The sequence below is a fragment of the Elephas maximus genome, chromosome X (assembly GCF_024166365.1).
Source record: "Elephas maximus indicus isolate mEleMax1 chromosome X, mEleMax1 primary haplotype, whole genome shotgun sequence".
Classification (NCBI taxonomy): Eukaryota; Metazoa; Chordata; class Mammalia; order Proboscidea; family Elephantidae; genus Elephas; species Elephas maximus.
The window spans coordinates 165968373-165992540 of NC_064846.1; the positions used below are offsets into that span (position 1 = coordinate 165968373).

The 24168-nt window shown below is 43.2% G+C and overlaps 1 protein-coding gene across 3 annotated transcripts; it reads right to left on the reverse strand.

Moving 5' to 3' along the window:
- Positions 1 to 9192: 9192 nt before the first annotated feature.
- TCEANC (transcription elongation factor A N-terminal and central domain containing) lies at positions 9193 to 23757 on the reverse strand. Of its 3 annotated transcripts, XM_049872436.1 has the most exons (3): positions 23617 to 23678; positions 23313 to 23456; positions 9193 to 10363 (listed from the first exon to the last, which is right to left on the reverse strand). In XM_049872436.1, the coding sequence occupies exon 3, from the start codon at positions 10353 to 10355 to the stop codon at positions 9294 to 9296; it is 1062 nt and encodes a 353-aa protein (XP_049728393.1). In that variant the 5' UTR covers positions 10356 to 10363; positions 23313 to 23456; positions 23617 to 23678; the 3' UTR covers positions 9193 to 9293. The 3 variants fall into 3 exon arrangements, with proteins under 3 accessions (XP_049728393.1, XP_049728394.1, XP_049728391.1); XM_049872437.1 differs by lacking the exon at positions 23313 to 23456 and having other exon boundaries at positions 23617 to 23757; XM_049872434.1 differs by lacking the exon at positions 23617 to 23678 and having other exon boundaries at positions 23313 to 23529.
- Positions 23758 to 24168: the final 411 nt, after the last annotated feature.

Here is a 24168-nt window from a genome sequence, read left to right on the forward strand (position 1 = left end):
TGACTCCAACTCATAGTGACCCTATAGGACAGAGTAGAAATGCCCCACAGAGTTTCCAAGGCTGTCATCTTTATGGAAGCAGGCTACCACATCTTTCTCCCATGGAGCAGCTGGTAGGTTCAAATCGCCCACCTTTCAATTAGCAGCCAAGCGCTTAACCATTGCACCACTAGGGCTCCCAGAATTCTACTCTGGAAATGCTGGGGATTGAACCCGGGGCCTCATACATGCAAACAGTAACAGCAACAAAAAGGCTCAGGATGACTCACGGGATACAATAGAGACCCTGTCTGCAGTCCCTCCCTCAGCTGGTCTTTGTGTGTGTGTGTGTGTGTGTATATGTGTGTGACAAATACATATATATAAAACAAAACAGTTGTCGATTCAACACTTCTTACATGTATAATTCAGTGACACTAAGTACATTCATCATGTTGTGTAACCATCACCACTAAGTTGGTCTCATTTTAAAATGATCTTAAAAAATCATTTAAAATAAGTCAGTCCACTAAAATGTCTGGCAACTTTCTGCTCAGCAATTTGTGAGATTTCTCAAAGCTGAGGGTATAAAAGTCCATCTGATGAATGAAAATAAAACTGCAGAAGTAGAAGTCCTTGGTCTGCAAATGCACTCAAGACAAGAACAAACAAGCCAGCCTGGTGGACTTCTGAAGCGCCCAACAGTCAACCTAAACCTTTAGGGTCTTTCCTGTTAGACACCGGTGCACAGTGACTTCGCGTTTCTGAGACAGGTGCGGGTGGTTTCACCGGCAGTGAGTACGAGCTAAGAAGACATTAGTGGACAAGCGCCTGGCTGAGACGTGATTTGGAAAAGACAATTGAAACTGGTTTTGTAGCTTGAGGTCTGAAGTTGTTTGCAGAGAGGCACGTTAAGTGACATCTAGCCTGGTGACTCAGGGGATCACTTGGAAATTTCTTAATATTTTGCTTCAGTCTACAAACGTACAGTTAGTAAGTTTTGATACCATTTTGATGATTTGAAAGCAGCAGCTGGGGAGCTAGCTATGTTTATACACATCTCGAAAGAGAATATAGTCCAAAAATAAAAAGTAAAGATGTTTTTGAGTATGTAATATTTTAACTTGCTTATGAATTAGCAACTGTAACTTTTTGAAGGTTGTTAGAGTTTTTAAAAATAGGTGTCATTTGAAAAAGATTAATGACTACTTTTATTTGTACCTTGTTCAGATTTTAAAAGAAAAATTTTAATTTTTTTTATTGTCCTGTAGGGCACTTAGAATAACTTAACAAAGAATGCAAACTTGCTTGGCAATTTCATCATAACTGATCATTATCTCTGTTGTGTAACTCATATAGAGAATGAAGCTATAAAGGCCACTGTATTTGATAAGAAATGGTCTTTGAAACTGCATTTATATATTCATAAGCCTTCAAATTCATAAAGGAATATGAAAGTGTAAATGTCCTCAAGAAAGCTACATGTTTTTTGTAGTGTTTTAAATTAAAGGATTTCTAAAAGTAATCACTTTTTCAAAAACAAGAGGAACCACATGGATGCCACCAGAAAGGTTCAGGAAGCACTCCCCACTGGAGGGAGGAGTGCAGAGCACCTGGCCCAGGTGGAGTGCAGGCGCTTCATGCTCCTGTTGCTGAAACACCAAACTGCATCAAAAACCAGCCACACCTTCTGTGGAAATAATGGGGAGCCTAACGTTTCTGGGAGCAAGCTGATCTGCCAAAAAAACCCTGCTTTCCTATGCCATAGTCCTGGCTTTGTCCCTGTGTGCCCTTGGGCAAGTTACTTAATCTTTCCTAGCCTCAGTTTCCTAAACTCTGAAATGGTGACAGTACCTGCAGGGCAGTGTAGTTGTTATGGATTGAATTGTGTTTCCCCCCCTCAAAAACAAAAAACCAAACCCATTGCCGTTGAGTCAAATCTGACTCATAGTGACCCTATAGGACAGAGTAGAACTTCCCCATACAGTTTCCAAGGAGCGCCTGGTGGATTTGAGCTGCCGACCTTTTGGTTAGCAGCTGTAGCTCTTAACCACTACGCCACCACCCCCCACCCCCCACCCCCCCCAAAAATCTGTGTTGGAATCTACCAGGGTTTTCTTTGGTATGTTAATTAGACCATACCCGAGTGCGGGAAGGGTCAGTTCTAAATCTAATCACTTCAAAATTATAAAAAGAGTGGATTATAAATTATGTTGTAGATGATAAAAAAAGATTATTAAATTATTTCAAAAAACGCACACATGGTGGGAAGTCAGATGTTACATGAGGATCAGCAAAGCACCAAGAAACACCCAGGGCTACTCACAAGGAAGGAATCAACAGCCTTCAGAACCGTGAGAAAGTAAATTTCTGTTCTTTAAAGCCACCCACTTGTGGTATTTGTGTTACAGCAGCACTAGGAGACTACGACAGTAGTTGTGATGATTAAACGATACAATACACCTAAAGTGCCAGGAATCTAGAAAACGATGATGGAACATCCTTTCTCCCTTCCTCTGCCTAGCTAACTCCATCTCAAGTCTTACCCTGGGATCGCAGCCTCTGTGAAGCCTTCCCCTGCTCCTCCCAGGCTGGGCTAGTGGATCCCTCCTGGGTCCTCTGCACCCTGCCACTTGGGTTGGTGCCTCTCTCACAGTTCTTATAATGTCAAATGACTGTTGGCTACCTCATCTGTCCCTTCCCTGGCATTTTGTGGAGCTTTAGGCCTGGGACCATGTCTTGATCCTGTCTTCGTCCCCAGTACCTGGCAAAGTGTGAAGCGAGGTGCAGTCGTTACTGCATGATCTTTCTGACAACGCTCGGTAACATCTCTGCAAACCGAATTTTAAACAATAACGCAAATGCCATGATACAAAATTGTCATTGGTCTCCCTTTGCATTGTGGAGCTCTCTTTTGAAATCAAGAAGTCACCTTCTATAACCTAGGTACTTACGGTAAGTGCCTCTGAGAGACATAAAGACATATTTCAGTGAAATAATTTGCATTTCCTGGGACATTATAAATAACAAAGCAATCTGTCCCAAAAAACTCCGAGGCCCAGCCCCTGCAAAGGCAGTGGAGCAGGCCAGCTGCAGGCTTCCTGACTGGTATTTAGAGATGGTCATAGGGACTGAAAGGAGCCTTTCATCACAGGAAGTGCTCAGGGAAGAGACAGGGCTGTGATTGTCTTCAACATTTTATCTAAAAAAAGCAGCATGGGCAAAAAGAGAGTGATGTGGGAAAACCCATCAAGAGCCCTTCTACCTCCACGCATAACAACTAATGGTTATACCCCCTGCAGACTGACTTCTGGTCACCATGGCAACCAGGATCCAGGCTACACTTGGGCCAAATTCTGTGCTGTTTGTTATTCTTTATTATGTGGCATGGGTAGGAAATTTTGGATGGGTGTATTTTAAGGAACATCCATGTGCAAAATCAACAAGCACTTTGTCAACTATATGGATGCAAGGAGACCAGTCTTTGTGTACTCTTGTTTGAAGTCTGTTATATATTTGGACCATTGCAATGGCCACCTAGCTGGTGTCCTTGCATCCATCTTTGTTCCCCCACCCCATCTAGCTCAACATGACAGCCAGAGTGAACCTTCCTAAATGTCATTCATATCATAGCAACCAAATCACTACCAATCCCTAGTTTCAGTGGCTTCCCGACATACTTAGAAAAAAATCTAAAGTCCTTACCATGACCAACAAGGCCTCTCGTGGACCCGACAGCCCTTCTGACTTCATTCTCCTCCTTCCTCCTGCTCAATGCACCTTAGCTCTGGTGAGCGCTTGCCCTGCCTTGACTGTATCAAGCACCTTCCTGTCTCAGGGCCTTTGCACTTGCTGTTTCTATAAAAGTGGTTTTAAATTAAGTATTTAAGGAGTGAATTTTTACCCCACATGTAATTCTTTTTATTGTGGTAAATACATAGGTAACAAAACATTTGTCATTTCTATACTCTTCATACGTACAGTTCAGTGACATTAAATTATATTCATTACATTGTTCGACCATTAACTGTTTCTGATTTTTTCCATGACCCTTCTTAGTGCTCCTTAAGCATTGTGTCTTTCTCCCCACTCCCTCGAACTTACCTCTGGTAACCATCAATAAACTTTGATCTCTATACATTTGCCTATTCTGATACTTCACATAGGTGGGATCATACGATATTTGCTCTTTTGTGACTGACCTATTTCACTCCATATAATATTTTCAAGGTTACTCGCCCCATGTGTAATTTTAAAGAAAAACCCTTTCTTTTTGGGGGACCAAAGGTAGGATGTGAAAAAATGGTTATGGGTACTTTTAAAGTATAGTGCTGTCTCATCACTGAATGAAAAAAACCCAGATTACTATTTTCCTAACTCTAGTTGCAAAATTCACCACCAAAATTGATACAAAATGAGGAAGACCACCCAGACTTCCAAAATTTGGGGAGAGAAGCAATTTCCATTTCAAGTGCTTTTATTCATCTGCAAAACTCAAGTAAAAATAAAAACTTCTACCAAAAAAGAAAAACCCAGCAAATACTGACATGAACTAATTGAATTTGGTTTTCATGTGCTATGTTCTTACATGACCATTGAATAGTTTTGAAGATCATTCCAAGTCATAGGAAACCACACTTTGTGAAACTTGAGGGTTGTAGATGACTTTGCAAGATTCTCTGAATTACAGGCAGTCCCTGGGTTATGACAAGATATGTTTCCAAACGTGTCTTTAAGAATGTGTACATAAGTTAATACGGTTCTTATGTAGACTTACTTTAGTGAAAGCCCTGGTGTCACAGTGTTTAAGTGCTCAGCTGCTAATCGAAAGGTTGATGGTTCAAACTCACCAGCTGCTCCGGGGAAAAAAGATGTGGCAATCTACTTCCTTCAAGATTACAGCCTTGGAAACCGTATGGGAGAGTTTTACTCTGTCTTATAGGGTTGCTATGAGTTGGAATTGACTTGACAGGTAAAGGGTTTGGCTTAGTGCAAGAAAAGGCTCAAAGCCTTCTCAGTGACTTAAAAGCAAGTGAAGGTGATTGTGAGGAAGAATTTGTTGGAGTCGGGGGTTGGTTTGATCCTTTCAAAGTGAGGACAAACTTACATAACATTAAAGGGCAAGCTGGAGTTGTCCATTAAGTCCAATGTTCCTAACCTGCGGACTGCCTGTATTTTAAAGGACTAACATGTTGACTCACAGGCGTGGGGAAGCTGGACAATGAAAAAGGAAGACAGAGAAAGAATTGATGCATTTGAATTGTAGTGTTGTCAAAGAATATTGAAAACACTGTGGGCTGTCAGAACAACGAATAAATCAGTCTTTGAAGAAATACAACCAAAATGTTCCTTAGAAGCAAGGATGGCAAGACTTCGCCTCACTTACTTTGGACACATCATCGGGAAAAACCAATCGCTAGAAAAGGACATCATGGTTGGTGAAGTAGAGGGTCAGTGAAAATGAGGGCAACCCTCTGTTATGGATTGAATTGTGTCCCCCCAAAATGTGTGTCAACTTGGCTAAGCCATGATTTCCAGTATTGTGTGATTGTCCACCATTTTGTCATCTGACGTGATTTTCCTGTGCTGTAAATCCTACCTCTAGAATGTTAACGAGGCAGGATTACAGGCAGTTATGTTAATGAGGCAGGACTCAATCTGTAATATTAGGTTGTATCTTGAGTCAATCTCTTTTGAAATATAAAAAAGAGAAGTGAGCAGAGAGACAGAAGGACCTCATACCACCAAAAAAGTAGTGCCAGGAGCAGAGCATGTCTTTTGGACCTGGGGTCCTTATGCTGAGAAAATCCTAGACCTAGGGGAAGATTGATGGCAAGGGCCTTCCCTGAGAGCCAACAGAGAGAGAAATCCTTCCCTGGAGCTGGTGTCCTGAATTTGGACTTCTAGTCTCTCAGACTGTGAGAGAATAAACTTCTGCTTGTTAAAGCCATCCACTTGTGGTATTTGTGTTATAGCAACACTAGATAACTAAGACACCCTCCATGAGATACACTGGCACAATAGCCATGACAATGGACTCAAACACACCAGCGATCATGAAGATGATGCAGGACTGGGCAACATTCCATTCTGTTATACATAAGGTCACCATGAGTTGGAGTCAAGTGGATGGCAACTAACAACAACCAATGTGTTGTATCACAATAAGCAGCATAGCCACTGAAAGACCACACTGAGAAAAAATATCAAAAGAGTATTTATACTTGATCGCCACAAGCCTATTTCTTCAAAATCATTTGAAAACAAAAACATATTTCAGTGTTCTGCACCTTTGGGGAAATTCTGTCATGGAGCAGGTAGAGTGTACATAGAGATAGGCCTTCAAAGCCCTAACAAGTTAGGAGAAATGGAGAAAAGAACTGGTGAAAACGAGTAGGTTTCTAGATAACGTGAAAGTAAATTTTTCAAAATTGTAAAAACCATGAACATTGTAGGATTTTTTTTAAAGGAAAAACTCAGCTGTAATCACAGAGGTGGGTTATGTTTAAGCAATTATACAAATTGGTGAAACACTGTTTGCAAAGGCCTTAAACAAGCCATTTCTCTTCAATCCATTCATTCCATGAATGTGCGTGGTCTCAAAGGCTGCAGTGGTAGGCCTCTTCTGAGAGACGGACACCCATTTTGATGAGCAGGCTTTGCGCTTCAGGCCAAACACACATGCCCTTTAGGACATGAAGAATCCGAAGAGAAACCAAATGTCATAGTCAAAAGAGTTTATATGCCCTGCACGATATGTGCAAAGAAAAACAAACAATATCAACAACAACAACAACAAAAAAAAAAACCAACTCAACTCCTTGAGCTAAGCAAGAAGGACTTGAAACATAATTCTAACTGTGGGATGAGTATTGGAGTGACATTCTTGGTCCTAGGGAGACTTGTGACGTAAGAAAAGAGAAGGGAAAAGAATGACACACTAGTCACCAGATGTTAGCGCTCAAAGACACTCTTCATTTAGGCTCACAGATCTCAGAAGTCAATATCGACGCAATCCCAGTGAATTTAGAGGAAGAAAACATACAATATGAAAAATACACAATCTGTATACAAGATTCTGTGTAGGCAGCTTTAACTTTCTTCAGCTCCTGGTTGGCCATTTCCAGGACGGTCACTGTAGCAAATTCTCTTGGAGACATGGTCCCAGAGAGCAAGTTTTGTTGCAAATGAGAATTTCTGGGGTTCTTCAAATTGGAAACTTTGTTTCTGTTATAAGTTTTGTATTTTTTGAGATTTCTTGAGTAATGGGCAAAAACGTGCTCTTCAATTTATCTCCCAAATTGTACAAGTAACTTCAAATGTAAGAATCGGCACGGAGCCAATTTCTATGAGGCAAAGGTCAAATATACCTCAGAATTCCACATTCTTCGAGCTGCTGTACCATCCGTTTCTGACACTGGCCACTCTCCCTCCCCTCAGGACTCTTCCCTCCCCCATATGGGTTTGGCAATTCAGGGCAACGTCTCATAGAAGTCACGAACCGTACTTACAGTTAAGTGGTTTATTAAGGAACAGGGTACAACTCAGGATCAGGATCAGGAAGCATGTAGGCAGGGTCTCCCTTCTTCAGTGCAGGACAGCCCTCCCAGTTCTTCTAGGCCCACTGAAGATAGGCTCCTCTCAGCCCTGCCCTCTGTCACCATTGGCTCTGCCACTGGGCCCCTTCTGAGCCCCTTCACCAGCTCTGCCACTGGGCCCCTTCTTGGGCCTCTCACTGTCTTCAGTGTTACAGCCCTTGATCAGTAGTACATCTCTTCTTAGGAGGAGCCTTGCCTCCTCTCTCTTTGCTTCTTTCTTCCCTCTGCTTCTCTTCTTGCCTCTGTCTACAAAACCTCCGTGGGGTTGGCTGTATATATATACAAACGCCTCCTCATAAATTTCAAGGCATGGCCCTCCCACCAGGGCTACAAACTGACCAATCCCCTCTTGCTAGGCCACAGATACTTCATTTGCATAGTAGGCTGGACTAGGCTGCAACTCACCTCATTTGCATTGTTACTGACCAATCCCTGCAAGGTACCAACCAATCATAGGACAGGCTTCACCCCAGGGCCAGGCAGAAAGCATCAAACCAAGTTGTTTACAACTTACCCAGGAAATTGTGATGGACCAGGACAAAAGTGACAAACCACCTAGGGTAGAAAACTAGGGCAAAGGTAACTCCTCAGGGCTTAGAGGAAAAACCTCTCAAGCTGTTTTTCCAAAGAACCAAAGCAAAAGGCCACATAAAGGAACTCATTTCACTACATAAATTTTTGCCACAAATCAGTTTTTGGCAGATCTGTGGAAGAACTCATTAAAGCTTTGTAAAAAACTTCTTTGTAAAGAGGTTCTGGGATTAGTTTGAGGAGGGCTATTTAAGGTCGTGTGGGTTTGGGTTTTTTTTTTTTTTTTAGCTTGCTCAAGTCACAGCACCTCTGTGGACTTATTTCCTCACCTGTAAAGTGTACAGAATAACACCCTCCTTCCAGAGCTGTAAAACGCATCTGGTGAGAGCCTATTTATCAGTACTTCTCAACCCTGGCTGCATCTTAAAATAACTCAAGGAATTAAAAAAAAAAAAGTTGACACCTAGGCCCCATCTGGAAGATTCAGATAATTGCTCTAGGGTGGGGCCTTGGAATCAGCCTGCGGATTGTTGCCGCTCCCAGGTGATTCTAATAAGCAGCCATTGCTGTAAACAATAGGCCTCTTGCTCAAGCAGAGCTTCTCCGACTAGAATGAACAGGGTCCTGGGGGCGGGGGAAGGAGGGGGAGATCCTGCCAAAATGCAGATTTTGATTCAATAGTGTGCAGGCTGAGAACCTGCATTTCTAACAGGCTCCTGTGTTGAGCTGTTGGTCCCCCACCATACTCTGAATAGAAAGACACTAAATGCCTGCAAATTGGGGGCACTGGTGGTTCAGTGGTAGAATTCTCATGTAGAAGCCAGAGACCTGGTTTCAATTCCCAGCCAATGCACTTCCTTTGCAACCCTACGGATGCTAACGATCCAATCCCCAATCCATCATGGGTTGGGATTTTGTTTCACTGTGCGTGGGGATGCCATGAGTCAAGGGTCAGGGCAGCTAACAACAAATGGCTGCAAGACACAATGGAAATTAAATTGCCATACACTTCCCCCAAACTATCAACTTTTGGCAATAGCGGTATGAGCATCAGCCAACTACTTTCTTTCTTCTTAGGATCGTTTTAAGACTAGTGTATAAGATTTTAAAAACAAGCATGAAAGAGTTGTATAAATAAAAGGCATCACTTGGGTTATGTGTTGCTAAGAGAACATTTATTGACAATTATAAGCACACCCACTTGCTGTGGTACCACTGCTCTCCGCATTCATTACAAATAACGTAGGTCATCATTTGTTCATCAGGGTTGGAATTCCTCACCCAACTTGGAAGGAAAAGTGCTCCTCGGGCAATTACAGTGACCTTGCAGTTGTATTTCTCACATCGTCTGCATTTGATTTTATTTGTTGGTGTGCCATCGAGTTCTTGGGGAAGACGATGTTCCTGTATAGAAGATTCTGTGTAGGCAGCTCTCAGGTCCTTCAGCTCCTGGTTGGCCATTTCCAGGACGGTCATTGCAGCAAATTCTCTGGGAGACATGGTCCCAGACAGCAAGTTTTGTTGCAAATGAGAATTTCTGGGGTTCTTCAAATTGGAAACTTTGCTTCTGATACAAGTTTTATATTTCTTGAGATTTCCCGAATAAAGGGCAAAAATGTGCTCTTCAATTTCTCTTGCAAATTTTTGCCACAAATCAGCTTTTGGCAGATCTGTGGAAGAACTAGTTAAAGCTTTGTAAAGAAGTTCTATGCTTTTGGTTCTCAAAGGCGTTGTGGGACCAACCAGCGACTCACTGGATTCCTTGCCAGTGGGTGTAAGGTCACAACCACTGCAGTGCCCTTCCTTAGGTACCACGTGAACAGCACTATTTGCTGGCACGATCATTTCAATGGCTTCCGCAACATCTTGGAATGATGGCCAAGGATTAGAACTAGAGACGTCCATGATCTCATCTTGACTTGGGTCATGAGAATGTCCTGAGTTCTCTTCCTTATTACCACTCATGGGAGTTAACTGAGGGTTGTCTATTGGCTTGCAGTGAGTCATCCTATAAAGTGCTCTCCACTTTGACAGCAGACACTTGGCTTTCTTCTTCAAAGTCACCGTGGGGCAGTGTTTGAGGACTCTGTACACAACTCTGACCACATCTGTTTCCTGGAGATGCTCCTTAGTCACATGAATCATTTCTAGTTCAGTCAGGTGGTTGCCAATATCCTCAAAATTCCTCTTAGCTATGAGTTGCTCAATAAGTGCAGCTCTGGCAGCTATCTGGTTCTTGGCAGACATCCTTACAGCTGCAAAGAAAAGGGAAAAGAAGTTTCAGTTTTCTGAGGCTTGCTTTGGCCAGCCAGCTTCCTGATAACAAAACAGCACTTTCTGCCTGCTACCTCCACAGTGTTTTCTGAAAGTTGTATAATATAAAAGGTTCCAGCATGTTAGAAAATGGAATCTGAAATGTGGTGTGCTCCTAGTTGCAAAAGTTCCAGTCACAGTGAAAACCCCGATCAACACCCCTTCCCCTGGCCCTTTCTTTGTCTTGCTAACCACAAGCTTATTTTGAGAAACATTTTTCAGGAAGTCGCAGCAGGTAGTGGCTCCATCCACTGAACTAGCCTGAGCTACACCTTGAAGCATGCGCAGATTGAAGAGATCACGTCCTTCAACCGACCCCCGGACCCGATTGTCACCGGAAGGAACGATACTTCTCAGCCCATGATTTCACCCGATTCCATTTTTGAAGCGAGGGGTCCCACTACACGCACATCCGACAGAAGATGATTTAATATCCAGACCCCCAAATATGGGCATGGGAGGGCTAAAGGCAGAAAGTTCCGGGTACCAAGCCCAACCCCCAAGGCCACTGGACACAAAAAGCTCCCCAGTCCCTTAGACTGGCAAGCACATGGCCTTAAGGTCACCAGACCCCATGTGCTCCTTGTATGCACAGACAATAAACTTGCCACTTTGTTTCCCTTGCAATTAGTGTCCATCTTATTGCAACTGGCTAATTACATAGGACAAGAACCCGAGTGGAGTTCGGTTACAACGGTAGTAAAAAAATGAAAAAAGCAATTACTCAGCCATAAAAATATATAAAAGTCCTGATATATGTGATAACACGGATGAACCTTTAAAACATTATGTTGAGTCTCTGTTTACAATAGCAAAAAGCTGGAAGGAACCAAGGTGTCCATCAACGGATGAATGGATAAATAAATTGTGGTATATTCACACAATGGAATACTACGCATCGATAAAGAACAGTGACGAATCTGTGAAACATTTCATAACATGGAGGAACCTGGAAGGCATTATGCTGAGTGAAATTAGTCAGAGGCAAAAGGACAAATATTGTGTAAGACCACTATTACGAGATCTTGAGAAATAGTATAAACTGAGAAGAACACATACTTTTTTTTTAATTAACTTTTATTGAGCTTCAAGTGAACGTTTACAAATCAAGTCAGATTGTCACATATAAGTTTATATACATCTTACTCCGTACTCCCACTTGCTCTCCCCCTAATGAGTCAGCCCTTCCAGTCTCTCCTTTCGTGACAATTTTGCCAGCTTCCAACTCTCTCTATCCTCCCATCCCCCCTCCTGACAGGAGATGCCAACACAGTCTCAAGTGTCCACCTGATATAATTAGCTCACTCTTCATCAGCATCTCTCTCCTACCCACTGTCCAGTCCCTTTCATGTCTGATGAGTTGTCTTCGGGGATGAGAACACATACTTTTGTGGTTACGAGGAGGGGAGGGAGGGTGAGAGAGGGTTTTTTACTGATTAGTTAGTAGATAAGAACTGCTTTAGGTGAAGGGAAGGACAACACTCAATACATGGAAGGTCAGCTCAACTGGACTGGACCAAAAGCAAAGAAGTTTCTGGGATAAACTGAAGGCTTCAAAGGTCAGCGGAGCAAGGGCGGGGGTTTGGGGACTATGGTTTAAGGGGACTTCTAAGTCAATTGGCAAAATAATTCTATTACGAAAACATTCTGCATCCCACTTCGAAATGTGGCGTCTGGGGTCTTAAATGCTAACAAGTGGCCATCTAAGATGCATCAATTGGTCTCAACCCACCTGGATCAAAGGAGAATGAAGAACACCAAGGTCACACGATAACTAAGAGCCCAAGAGACAGAAAGGGCCACATGAACCAGAGACCTACATCCTCCTGAGACCAGAAGAACTAGTTGGTGCCTGGCCACAACCGATGACTGCCCTGACAGGGAGCACAACAGAGAACCCCTGAGGGAGCAGGAGATCAGTGGGATGCAGACCCCAAATTCTCACAAAAAGACCAGACTTAATGGTCTGACTGAGACTAGAGGAACCCCGGCGGTCATGGTCCCCAAACCTTCTGTTGGCCCAGGACAGGAACCATTCCCGAAGACAACTCATCAGACATGAAAGGGACTGGACAGTGGGTAGCAGAGAGGTGCTGATGAAGAGTGAGCTATCTGTATCAGGTGGACACTTGAGACTGTGTTGGCATCTCCTGTCTGAAGGGGGGATGGGAGGATAAAGAGAGTTGGAAGCTGGCAAAATTGTCATGAAAGGAGAGACTGGAAGGGCTGGCTCATTAGGGGGAGAGCAAGTGGGAGTACAGAGTAAGGTGTATATAAACTTATATGTGACAGTTTGACTTGATTTGTAAACGTTCACTTGAAGCTCAATAAAAGTTAGTAAAAAAAATTATGCTGAGTGAAATAAGCCAGGCACAAATGGACAAATACTATATCATCCTACTTACAAGAAATATCTAAATAGGCAAAGGCATAGAGACCAAAGTTTATTAGTGGTTACCAGGGGTGGAAGGAAAGGGGAAAGGTGAGTCACTGCTTAGGGGGCATTGAGTTTTTGTTAATGGTCCTGGAATAATTTGGAATAGGATAGTGGCAGTGGCGGCACAACATGACGAAAGGAGTCAATGTCACTGAAGTGTTCATGTAAAGATTGTGGAATTGCCATCTGTTTGGTTATATGTATTTTTACCACAATAAAAACACAAAAAGCAGCACCACAAAGAGCTTCTGTACTCCCATTGGCTTAGAAGAGGCTTGTTGGATGATGGGTTATAAGCTTCCCATCTCCAACGTTACCAAGCAGTGATCCTTCTAGATCAAGATGAGTCAGTTAATGTGGACAGATGTTAGTGACCGTGATGGGGATACAGTCATGCCGTGTCAGCATCAATGTGGTGATGCTGAGCAATGCTGGGCAGATTTTTCCCACATTCAGCTACTTAACTGAACTACTTGCTGATTTTATCATCTTTACCTAGTATTTTTCTTAATATGAAAGAATGAGGAACAGAGCAAAAAGGGGACACTAAAGTCTCAAGGAGCATGAAGGTTCAAGGCTGGGGGTCAGCCGGAACCAAGTCTGGAAAAGAATCTGTGGAGCCTGGTATCATGATATCCACAGTGCTGAGCCCCAAAGTCAACAGGCCAGCGCATGATGACATCAGTCTTCTGAAAAAAAAAAATTTTTTTTAAGCACATGGTAAAAGGTTACAACTTTGGACTAACAGGTCCTTAAGCCAGAGTTTGGTGTCATTAACTTAAAAAATAATAATTTTATTTTTGTTGTTGTTGTTGAGGATATACACAGAACACACACAAATTCAACAATTTCTACATGTATTTCAGTGACATTGATTACATTGAGCTGTGCAACCATTCTCACCCTCCTTTTCTGAGTTGCTCTTCCCCCAATAACATAAACTCACTGCCCCCTAAGTTTCCTATTTAATCTTTCCAGCTGCTCTTGTCAATTTGATCCCATATACATAGTTCTTTCTTTAAAAGAGCACAATGCTCTACGTAAGCTATTGTTTGGTACTAAGAATACTTCAGGGGATATTTTTGGTTTAAGGTTTAAAGATTATCTCAGGGTAATAGTTTCAGGAATTTATCCAGCCCCCATGGCTCCAGAAAGTCTGGATTCCAGGAGAATTTGAAATTATTCTGTATTTCCCCCCCTTTGATTAGGATTCTTCTTTAGAATCTTTGATCAAAATGTTCAGTAGTGGTAGCCAGGCACCATCCAGGGTGTCATTAACTCTTAACTGTCAAAATTTGCTGGGTGGCTACATCTGTGTGAATCTTACCCTGGGCAGACAAATATTTACTTTTTCGAACCAATCTATTTTTCCGTCCAAATCCCTGGAGGGAAAATCCTTGTGACTGTTCCATCACTGTACTTTGGAAGCAGATAACTTGCATTCTAGATTTTATATGTTCACAGCTGAAGAGGAATTTTGCCCGAGGATGGAATTTGGACTTGGAGTTGATCACTGAGTCGGAATCAACTCGACGGCCATGTGTCTGGCTTTTGCACAATGTGATGGAGTGAATGTGTTTTGCATGTGGCAAGGACATGAATTTGGGGGGGCCGAAGGGTGGAATGTTATGGGTTGAATTGTGTCCCCCCCAAAATATGTGTTGTAAATCCTAAGCTCCATGCTTATGGTTATAATCCCACTTAGGAATGGGTTGTCTTTGTTATGTTAATGAGGTGGTATTAGTGTAGGGTGTGTCTTAAATCAATCTATTTTGACATATAAGAGATTAAGCAAGAAAGTGAAAGCAGCAGAGATGGGGGAAGAGAGATGCCAAGCCCCATGGAGACTGCCCAGGAGCAGAAGTTCAAAGAGACAAGGGCCTTCCTCCAGAGCCAACAGAGAGACTTTCACCTAGAGCCAGTACCCTGAATGCAGACCTCCAGTCTCCTAAACTGTGAGAAAATAAATTTTTGTTTGTTAAAGCCACCCACTTGTGGTATTTGTTATAGCAGTTCTAGATAACTATGACAGTAATCTGACATCTGTGAATTTACTTTAAAGAGATTAGAGATATAGAAGCTGTATATGTAAGAATTTTCTTTAAACTGAGAAACAATAGAAAGTTTCCCAAACAGGAGAATGATTAAAAAACTGTGGCACACTCCTGTTGTTGTTGTTGTTAGGTGCCATCGAGTCGGTTTCAACTCATAGCAACCCTATGCACAACACAATGAAACACCGCCCGGTCCCATGCCATCCTTACAATCGTTATTATGCTTGAGCTCATTGTTACAGCCACTGTGTTGATCCACCTCGTTAAGGGTCTTCCTCTTTTCCGCTGACCCTGTGCTCTGCCAAGCATGATGTCCTTCTCCAGGGACTGATCCCTCCTGACAACATGTCCAAAGTATGTAAGACACAGTATCACCATCCTTGCCTCTAAGGAGCATTCTGGCCGCACTTCTTCCAAGACAGATTTATTCCTTCTTTTGGCACTCCATGGTATATTCAATATTCTTCACCAACACCACAATTCAAAGGCGTCAACTCTTCTTCAGTCTTCCTTAATCATTGTCCAGCTTTCGCATGCATATGATGTGATGGAAAATACCATGGCTTGGGTCAGGCGCCCCTTAGTCTTCAGGGTGACATCTTTGCTCTTCAGTACTTTGAAGAGGTCCTTTGCAGCAGATTTGCCCAATGCAATGTGTCTTTTGATTTCTTGACTGCTGCTTCCATGGCTGTTGATTGTGGATCCAAGTCAAATGAAATCCTTGACAACTTCAATCTTTTCTCCATTTATCATGATGTTGCTCATTGTTTTCTTTATGTTGAGCTGTAATCCACACTCAAGGGTGTGGTCTTTGATCTTCATTAGTAAGTGCTTCAAGTCCTCTTCACTTTCAGCAAGCAAGGTTGTGTCATCTGCATAATGCAGGTTGTTAGTAAGTCTTCCTCCAATCTTGATGCCCTGTTCTTTTTCATATAGTCCAGCTTCTCTTATTATTTGTTCAGCATACAGATTAAATAGGTATGGTGAAAGAATACAACCCTGACGCACACCTTTCCTGACTTTAAACCAATCAGTATCCCCTTGTTCTGTCTGAACAACTGCCTCTTGATCTATGTAAAGGTTCCTCATGAGCACAATTAAGTGTTCTGGAATTCCCATTCTTCTCAGTGTTATCCATAGTTTGTTATGATCCACACAGTCAAATGCCTTTGCGTAATCAATAAAACACAGGTAAACGTCCCTGTGGTATTCTCTGCTTTCAGCCAGGATCCATCTGACATCAGCAATGATATCCCTGGTTCCATGTCCTCTTCTGAAATCGGCCTGAATTTCTGGCAGTTCCCTGTCGATATACTGCTGCGGCCATTTTTGAATGATCTTCAGCAAAATTTTGCTTGGGTGTGATATTAATCATATTGTTCTATAATTTCCACATTTGGTTGGATCACCTTTCTTGGGAATGGACATAAATATGGATCTCTTCCAATCAGTTGGCCAGGAAGCTGTCTTCCATATTTGTTGACATAGACGAGCGAGCACCTCCAGCGCTGAATCTGTTTGTTGAAACATCTCAATTGATATTCCATCAATACCTGGAGCCTTGTTTTTCGCCAGTGCCTTCAGAGCAGCTTGGACTTCTTCCTTCAGTACCGTCAGTTCCTGATCATATGCCACCTGTTGAAATGGTTGAATATCGACTAATGTTTTTTGGTATAATGACTCTGTATTCCTTCCATCTTCTTTTAGGATGATATAATAATACAACCATTTAAAATCAAGTTTTTTAAGAATAGTTAATAACATGGGAAAATGGTCAGAACATAACATTAAGTGAAAAGCAGCAGGATGGAAAACAATATCGACAAAAGGCTAACACAGAGATGCCATATGACCCAGCAATTCTACTCCTGAGTATACACCCAGAAGAACTGGAAACACATGTCCACAAAAAAACTTCCACATGAATGTTCACAGCAGCATTATTGATTATAGCCAAAAAATGGAAACACCCAGATGTCTATCAGTGGATGAATGGGTAAACAAAATGTGGTCTCTCCATGCAATGAAATATTTACCCATAAAAAAATGAAGTACTGATACATGTTACAACATAGGTGAACTCTGAAAACATGATGCTAAATTAAAGAAGCCAGTCACACAAGAACACATATTGCATGATTCCATTTTGCGGTGTGATGGATTGCTTTTATATCACCCGTCTAGCCATGGTCATGTAACTTCCAGAAAATGACTGGGTGGGACTCTGCAAATAAGGTACTTGTGGCCCACCAAGTGCATTGGGCAGTTTTTGCTAATGCTAATAAGGTGCATGGAACTTTTTGCAAGGGTGGGACTATGCAAATAGGGTACATGGAGCCCTTGTAGGGGATTGGTCAGTTTGTGGTTTTGCTGGGCGAGGGGGCTGGGAATGCCTTGAAATTGATAAGGAGCTTGCTATATAACCAGCTCCCCAGAGGGTTGAGACAGAGACATGGAGAGAGAAAAAGGGATTGCAACAGTGAAGATGATGAGACAAGGTGTGATGAGAGCGGCAGTGGCAGGAGCGGCAAGGACCAGGGCCCGGTGGCAGCAGGGCAAGCTGATCCTGATCCTGAATTGTAACCTGTTACTTCCCTAATAAACTCCATAATCATTAGTACAGTTTGTGAGTCCTGTAAGATGTTGCAGCGAATTATGGAACCCAAAGAAGGCAAGAAGAGTACTGAGGGGAGGGGGAGTAGCTGGTGTTAGAGATGATGGAGTGGGACAGCAGCTTGGAGAAGTTAGACATTTGGGACATCTTTAACCTCCGCCTCAAAAGAACCAGCTTTGTGCTGATCCTTATAAAAGAAATTATTCATTCATAGTTACATAAAACATCTAGAATAGGTATTAATACAGAAAGTAGATTAGTGATGCTGGGGGGAGGAGGGAGACAGTGAAGTGGGAGAAAAAGGGAATGGCTGCTAATGTGTGTAAGTTTTTTTGGGGAGGGAGGTTGGTAAAAATCTGAAAATACCAAAAAAAAAAAAAAAATGAATTGTATACTTTAAATAGATGAATTGAATTGTATGTGAATTATCTCAATAAAGCTGTTATTTAAAAGAAAACCATATAAAGTCTGATCTGAATTTTATATAAAATTACACGTAAAGAGATAAGGCTAAAAAGAGACACACGAATTTTATAAACAGTAGTATTTTCTGAATGGTAAGATGTTAGGTGATTTTTATTTGCTCTTTTATTCTTTTCTGTATTTTCTACAACGAGCATATATTATTTGCAGAATCAGAAGTTATTAGTCTAATATAATTTCATGATAAAAAACATATACTTAAAATATTTGCCTACTGAAAAATGGTACAGTAAAAGGATCAATCTTTTATCTTCCGTCTGGAATCAGCAGATTGTCTCTTCAAGGTGCTACATCACCTGTGGCTTTGCATTGAGATTAGCATTCACATTTTTCTCAAAAATCTATAGCTGAATCTAAAACAGTGGAATCTCCCCTCAAACCCTGTCTCAAGATACACAGAGCTCAGGAGCCCTGAAGACAACAGCATGGTGCAGATTGGCATTTCCCTGCTGAAAGACTAGTACGCGCCTTCTCCATTCCGAGTCTGGCATTTTGACCACCAGGGGGAGCTGGAATGCAGAAAACCTGGGCAGTCGGGTTTTTAAGTCAGTTCAACAATCACTCAGTGGGCCCATCAATTCAGGATCTTAAGCGGCTGTTTTTCTAATTATCCAGAATCAGCACTTAAAGGTGATTCTTTCCCCCTTTTTAAAGATCCACCTTTAAAGAGTGAAAACAGCAGAAGAGGTCTTCCTAAGAATCAAAGGCTCAGTAAATAGAGGACAGGCAAGATAGCACAGAAGAAAATAAAAAACAATAGTAAACAAGCACCCTCAATTGCTCAACCTTGATCTCAGAACTGTCAGCTTGCGATGTGTTGGAAGGCGAGCCATTGTGTCACAATGGTAACGTTTCAAGTTGCTCAAAACCCTTGAGCTCGTGCTCATTAATATATATCCATTCTGTCTGCATTTTATATTCATTCTACATACATTACCATCAGGATTGGGATTTCTGGCTGTTAGAGAGGTGGTTAATAAAAGACAGGTATAGTGTGCCCACTAGGACGTTAAGCAATATTTAACTCAGGTCAGAATTTCTCAACCCAGCTCAGAATTTCGAGGGGATTCTGAAGGGGAACTGTTTTAACTGTAGCTTCAAGGTTTCAATGTGGTGAAAGCTAGCACCAGCCAACCTTTTTCTTTACTCATATAAATCTACAGAAGTTAACGTATTCATGTGGGAGAAACTAAAAGGCACTGGGCTCTTCCTATGTCCTTTGATTCCTCTCGCCTCCAAATTTTTAACAGCATTTAAATCCTGTCAAATGTTCCATTCCCCCTGGGGGATTATGATGTGGATATAAAGCTTTTTATAGCCCTGGTGGTAGGATGTATAATCAACTTGGATGCAAAATTTTGAGAAAGACCATAAAGACAATGTAAGCTGTGTATACAGTTTAGAGTTCTAAATAGTACATTCAACAAATACTATGTATCTAGTATGTGCTGGAAACCCTGGTGGTGTAATGGTTAACAGCTACGGCTGCTAACTAAAGGGTCGGCAGTTTGAATCCACCAGGAGCTCCTCGGAAACTCCATGGGGCGGTTCTACTCTGTCCTATAGGGTCGCTATGAGTCGGAATCAACTCGACGGCACTGGGTTTGGTTTGGTTTTGGTTTAGTATGTGCTAGAGGCCACCACCCGTCTGTCAGTGTGTCGTACTGTGGCGGCTTGCATGTTGCTATGATGCTGGAAGCTATGCCACAGGTATCTCAGAGACCAGCAGGGTCACTCACAGCGGACAGGTTTCAGGGGGAGCTTCCAGACTAAGACTAGGAAGAAAGGCTTGGCGATCTACTTCTAAAAATCAGCCAATGAAAACCCTATGGATCACAACAGAACAGTGTGTGATACAGTGCAGGAAGATGGGGCCTCCTAGGTTGCAGGCACCCAGAACGCACAGCGGCCACAACAATGGACTTGAGCATACTGATTGTGAAGATGACACAGGGCTGAGCAATGTTTCAATCTGTTGTACATGGGGTCGCCATGAGTTTGAGCCAACTCCACAGCAACGGACAATACCATGTGCTACAGGCTGAGCGGAAACCCTGGTGGCGTAGTGGTTAAGTGCTACGGCTGCTAACCAAAAGGTTGGCAGTTCGAATTGGCCAGGCGCTCCTTGGAAACTCTATGGGGTAGTTCTACTCTGTCCTCTAGGGTCGCTATGAGTTGGAATCGACTGGACGGCACTGGGTACAGGCTGAGCACAGAGACAGGAGCCAACAGCCTAGTGGAAGGAATCCTGAAAAGTAACTGGCCAACAACAACACAGGTGGTGTTCCCACAAGGATAACCCCTGGTTGCTAGGGTAAACACATAGGCCATAGAACCCTAAATCATGGCTCTCCATCATCTGGCCAGCTGCCTTTACTCCGATTCATGACACTTGGTTAGAGGGGTCATACTCTAGTAGAACTCTCAGCAAGATACTCCCTCATTTCTCTGCTGGAAGCCTTTGGGAGGTTCCCCTCACTCTCAGGTTAGAGTATAAGCTCCTTGGCGTGTGATGGAAGGCCTCCCCCGATATTCTGAGCCCGATGGCCGCCATCCATTTCAGAGCTCAGTGCCTCAGTTCCAGGAGATCCCTGAGCCTGGCCTATCTCTGACCATCAGTGGTTCTCAACCCTGGCTGCATATTCAAGCTCTCGAGTGTTCAACACTCAAGTGTTCAAGCTCTCTAGGTGATTCCAACTTCAACCAGAGTGGACACCATTGCTGCATGCATACACACACACAGCCCTCCCCTCCCCTCCTGCAGCAAGCCTCTCCCAATGAGGCCACCATCAGTCCCAAAGACATCTCCATTCCTGGTCCTGGACTGAACCGAGAGTCTCTGATTTCAGAAAATATGAACAACACCCACTGTGTACAACTCACCTCAGAACTGTCTCTACAAATTACAACAGGTGATTGTAACTGTTTGAAGTATAATGGTACACTCGATTTCCAATACTCATTCTTTTAAGAAATTTACCTCTTAACAGTAGCACAGTGGTTAAGTGTTCAGCTGCTAACCAAAAGGCTGGTGGTTTGAGCTCACCAGCTACTCTGCAGGAGTCTGCTCCCGTAAAGATTACAGTGTTGGAAACCCTACGGGGTAGTTCTATTGTGTCCTATATAGGGTCATGATGAGTTGGAATCGACTTGACAGCAACGGGTTTGGTTTTTGGTAACAATGAAAGGCAATGTACATTTCTTGAGCAACTCCATGTGCCACACACACTCATATAATGTCATCTCAATCCTGACAATAACTCTCCAAGACAGATACACTGTTTCAGTTAATGCGCCTGGCTGCTAACTGAAAGGCTGGAGGCGCCTCAGAACGGCCTGGTGATCTACTTCTGAAAAATCAGTCATTGAAAAGCCTATGGAGCACAGTTCTACTCTGATACACATGGAGTCACCATGAGTCGGAGTTGACTCAACGGCCACTTTTTTTTTTCTTTAATCATGTTTAATTATTTAGCGTCTGTCCTCCCCACAAGGCTGGAACCATAAGAGAAGAAATCACCTCTGTTTTAATCACCAATACACACCTGGCAGATAGCTGGTCAGTGCTTTCTATTCCTCAACAAATATTTTTTGGTAAATGAGTAAAAAGCATCTGGGATGTTCTCCCCTCTGCTTGCCAGCTTCATTCCCTTTCACTACAGGCCAGCTTGCTTGTTCTCATTGCACCTGAGCTCTGTACCCGTTTCTTTCATGGGAGACCGACTCCATCTCAGTTCTACTGCAAAAGATCATGGAGTAACGCAGCCTATTGAGGGCTGACCAAGTGGGCTCTCAGAGGAGTCGAGTCCTTTGGGGATAAAGATGGTCAGGGAAGTACAGTTCTCGGAAGTGAGGGGTGTTGAGCAACCTCACTTCTTGGGGACGTTTCTTGGCCACCCTGTACTTCAATTTCCTTATCTACAAAACGGGGAAAAATCCAATGTCCTAGGATAAATATGAGAATTAAAAAATCCTTATAAAGTGCTTAGAACTATGCCTGTCACACAGTAAGCCTGACTGACAAGTACAACATTATAAACCTACATACCCTGTTGCCGTCGAGTCAATTCCAAGTCATAGCGACCCTACAGGACAGAGCAGAACTGCCCCGTAGGGTTTCCAAGGTTATAAACTTTATAGGAGCAGGCTGCCACATCTTTCTCTCTCAGAGTAGCTGGTGGATTCGAACCGCCAGCCTTCCGGTTAGCAGCCAAGCACTTCACTGCTGCGCGACCAGGGCTCCTTCTAACAAGTACACTGGTCTACGATGATAATGTTGAAAAGTATCTAACATAGCAGGCATTGTCCTAGAGCAGGGGATCAGCAAATTTTTTTTGTATAAGGCCAGTTGGTGAATAATTTTAGGCTTTGCGGGCCATACAATCTCTGTAGGGACTCTTCAACTCTGTTCTTGTAGCAGGAACAGCAGCCACAGACAACACTTAAAGGAATGGCTGTGGCTGTGTTCCAATAAAATTTCACTTATAAAAACAGGCAGGCTGGATTAGGCCCACAAGTCATAGTTTGCTGACTCTTTTCTAGAGCAGTGCTGCCCAAACAATATAACGTAAACCACGTATAGAATTTAAAATTTATAGCAGCCACATTCAAAAAGAAAAGCAAACAGGTGAAATCAATTCATTTTACTTAACTGTACCAAAATACTGCCCTTTCAACATGCAACCAACAGAAACAAGTTACTGAGATATTTTGCATTCTTTTTTTCTTACTAATTCTCTAAAATTCGCTGCTTACAGCACATCTCAATTCAGACTAGCCACAGTTCAAGCGCTCAATATGGTTGTTAGCGGCTACCTTTTTGAACAGTACAGCTCTAGAGCAAATACTAATACAGATGATTAGACACACAACTATACTCCTAGCTTCTCCATATCAAAAAGTTTATATAGTGCCAGCAAAAGCAGGCCCTTGTTGAAGGAATACATAAAAAAGTTGGCGAATTTCAACTAACATTGTATGGGCAAGGTGCACAGATCTACACTAAAACTGCCTAACCCTGAGAAGCGGGGGAAAGATGAAATGGAAAGACATTTCCAGAAGCTGGTGAAAAAATCAGCAGTAACCTAATTTGAGATCTAAAGACAATTTTAAGTTTCTAGCCCTATCCCACACACCTCTTCAGGTTTGGGGGAGTCGGGGTAGAGGAAGCCCCTCCCTCTTAGGACAGAAATGATGCCAACTGTTGGTAGGATCGTTGCACTTTCTGAATAGCCGCTCAACACTGCACTAGGGCCCTTTCACCTTATGCTGATCACTAGTTAGGCAAAACGAGGGAAACTGACCAGCCCAAGAGCCTGGTCAAGCGCCGGTTTGGGTTCCGGTGGGTGGCGTTTAAACACTTGCGGCCCGAAGGGAACGCTCGCAGCAAGCAACTGGCGCACAAGCAGCAGCGGCCTCGAAGGTTCTGCCCACTTCGGCGACTTCCGCTGGAGGAGAGAGGACAAGAGAGGGGGCACCTTTGGGCCTACCCGACCCAGGGCGCCCCGAAGAGCCGCCCCGAACGGGGAGGGAGGGTGGGCTTCCACGGGAAACCAGGGCTCGCCGTTTTGCGGAGAAGAGGCCCCAAGGACCTGGGGCGCAGCTCACCAAAAAGTGCAGGTGAAGCCCGGGGGCACTCAGAGATCACGGCGTCCCGAAACAACTTCCGTTCTCCACTACGGGCGGGGCGGGACCAACAAAGGGTCAACCATTCCAAGCTCGCGGAGCGGGGAACACGCGCGTGCGTGCTAGGAAATGGCGCCTGCGCAGAGGGATGGGAGGTAGAGGGGCCGCCTCTCGGCAGCTGGCTGGCGTTCCATCGCTCAGCGAATTTTAAGAAAATAGCCACGCTGATTTTTTTTTTTTTTTTAGCAGCAAATGTGTTGATGTAGCCTAAAACTTACCCTTTGTCCTTCCAGTCAAGACAGTGCTCAGCCGTTGGTATAACTTTGGACATAATTGTGAATTACCTTTTTATTTAACGCAGTGGTTAATTCAACTAGAATTTATTGCACCCCAGCATGAATGCCACCACCCGTCTGTGAGTTTGTTGTACTGTGGTGGCTTGTGTGTTGCTGTGATGCTGGAGGCTATGCCACTGGTATTCCAAATACCACCAGGGTCTCCATGGTGGACTGGTTTCAGTGGCGCTTCCAGACT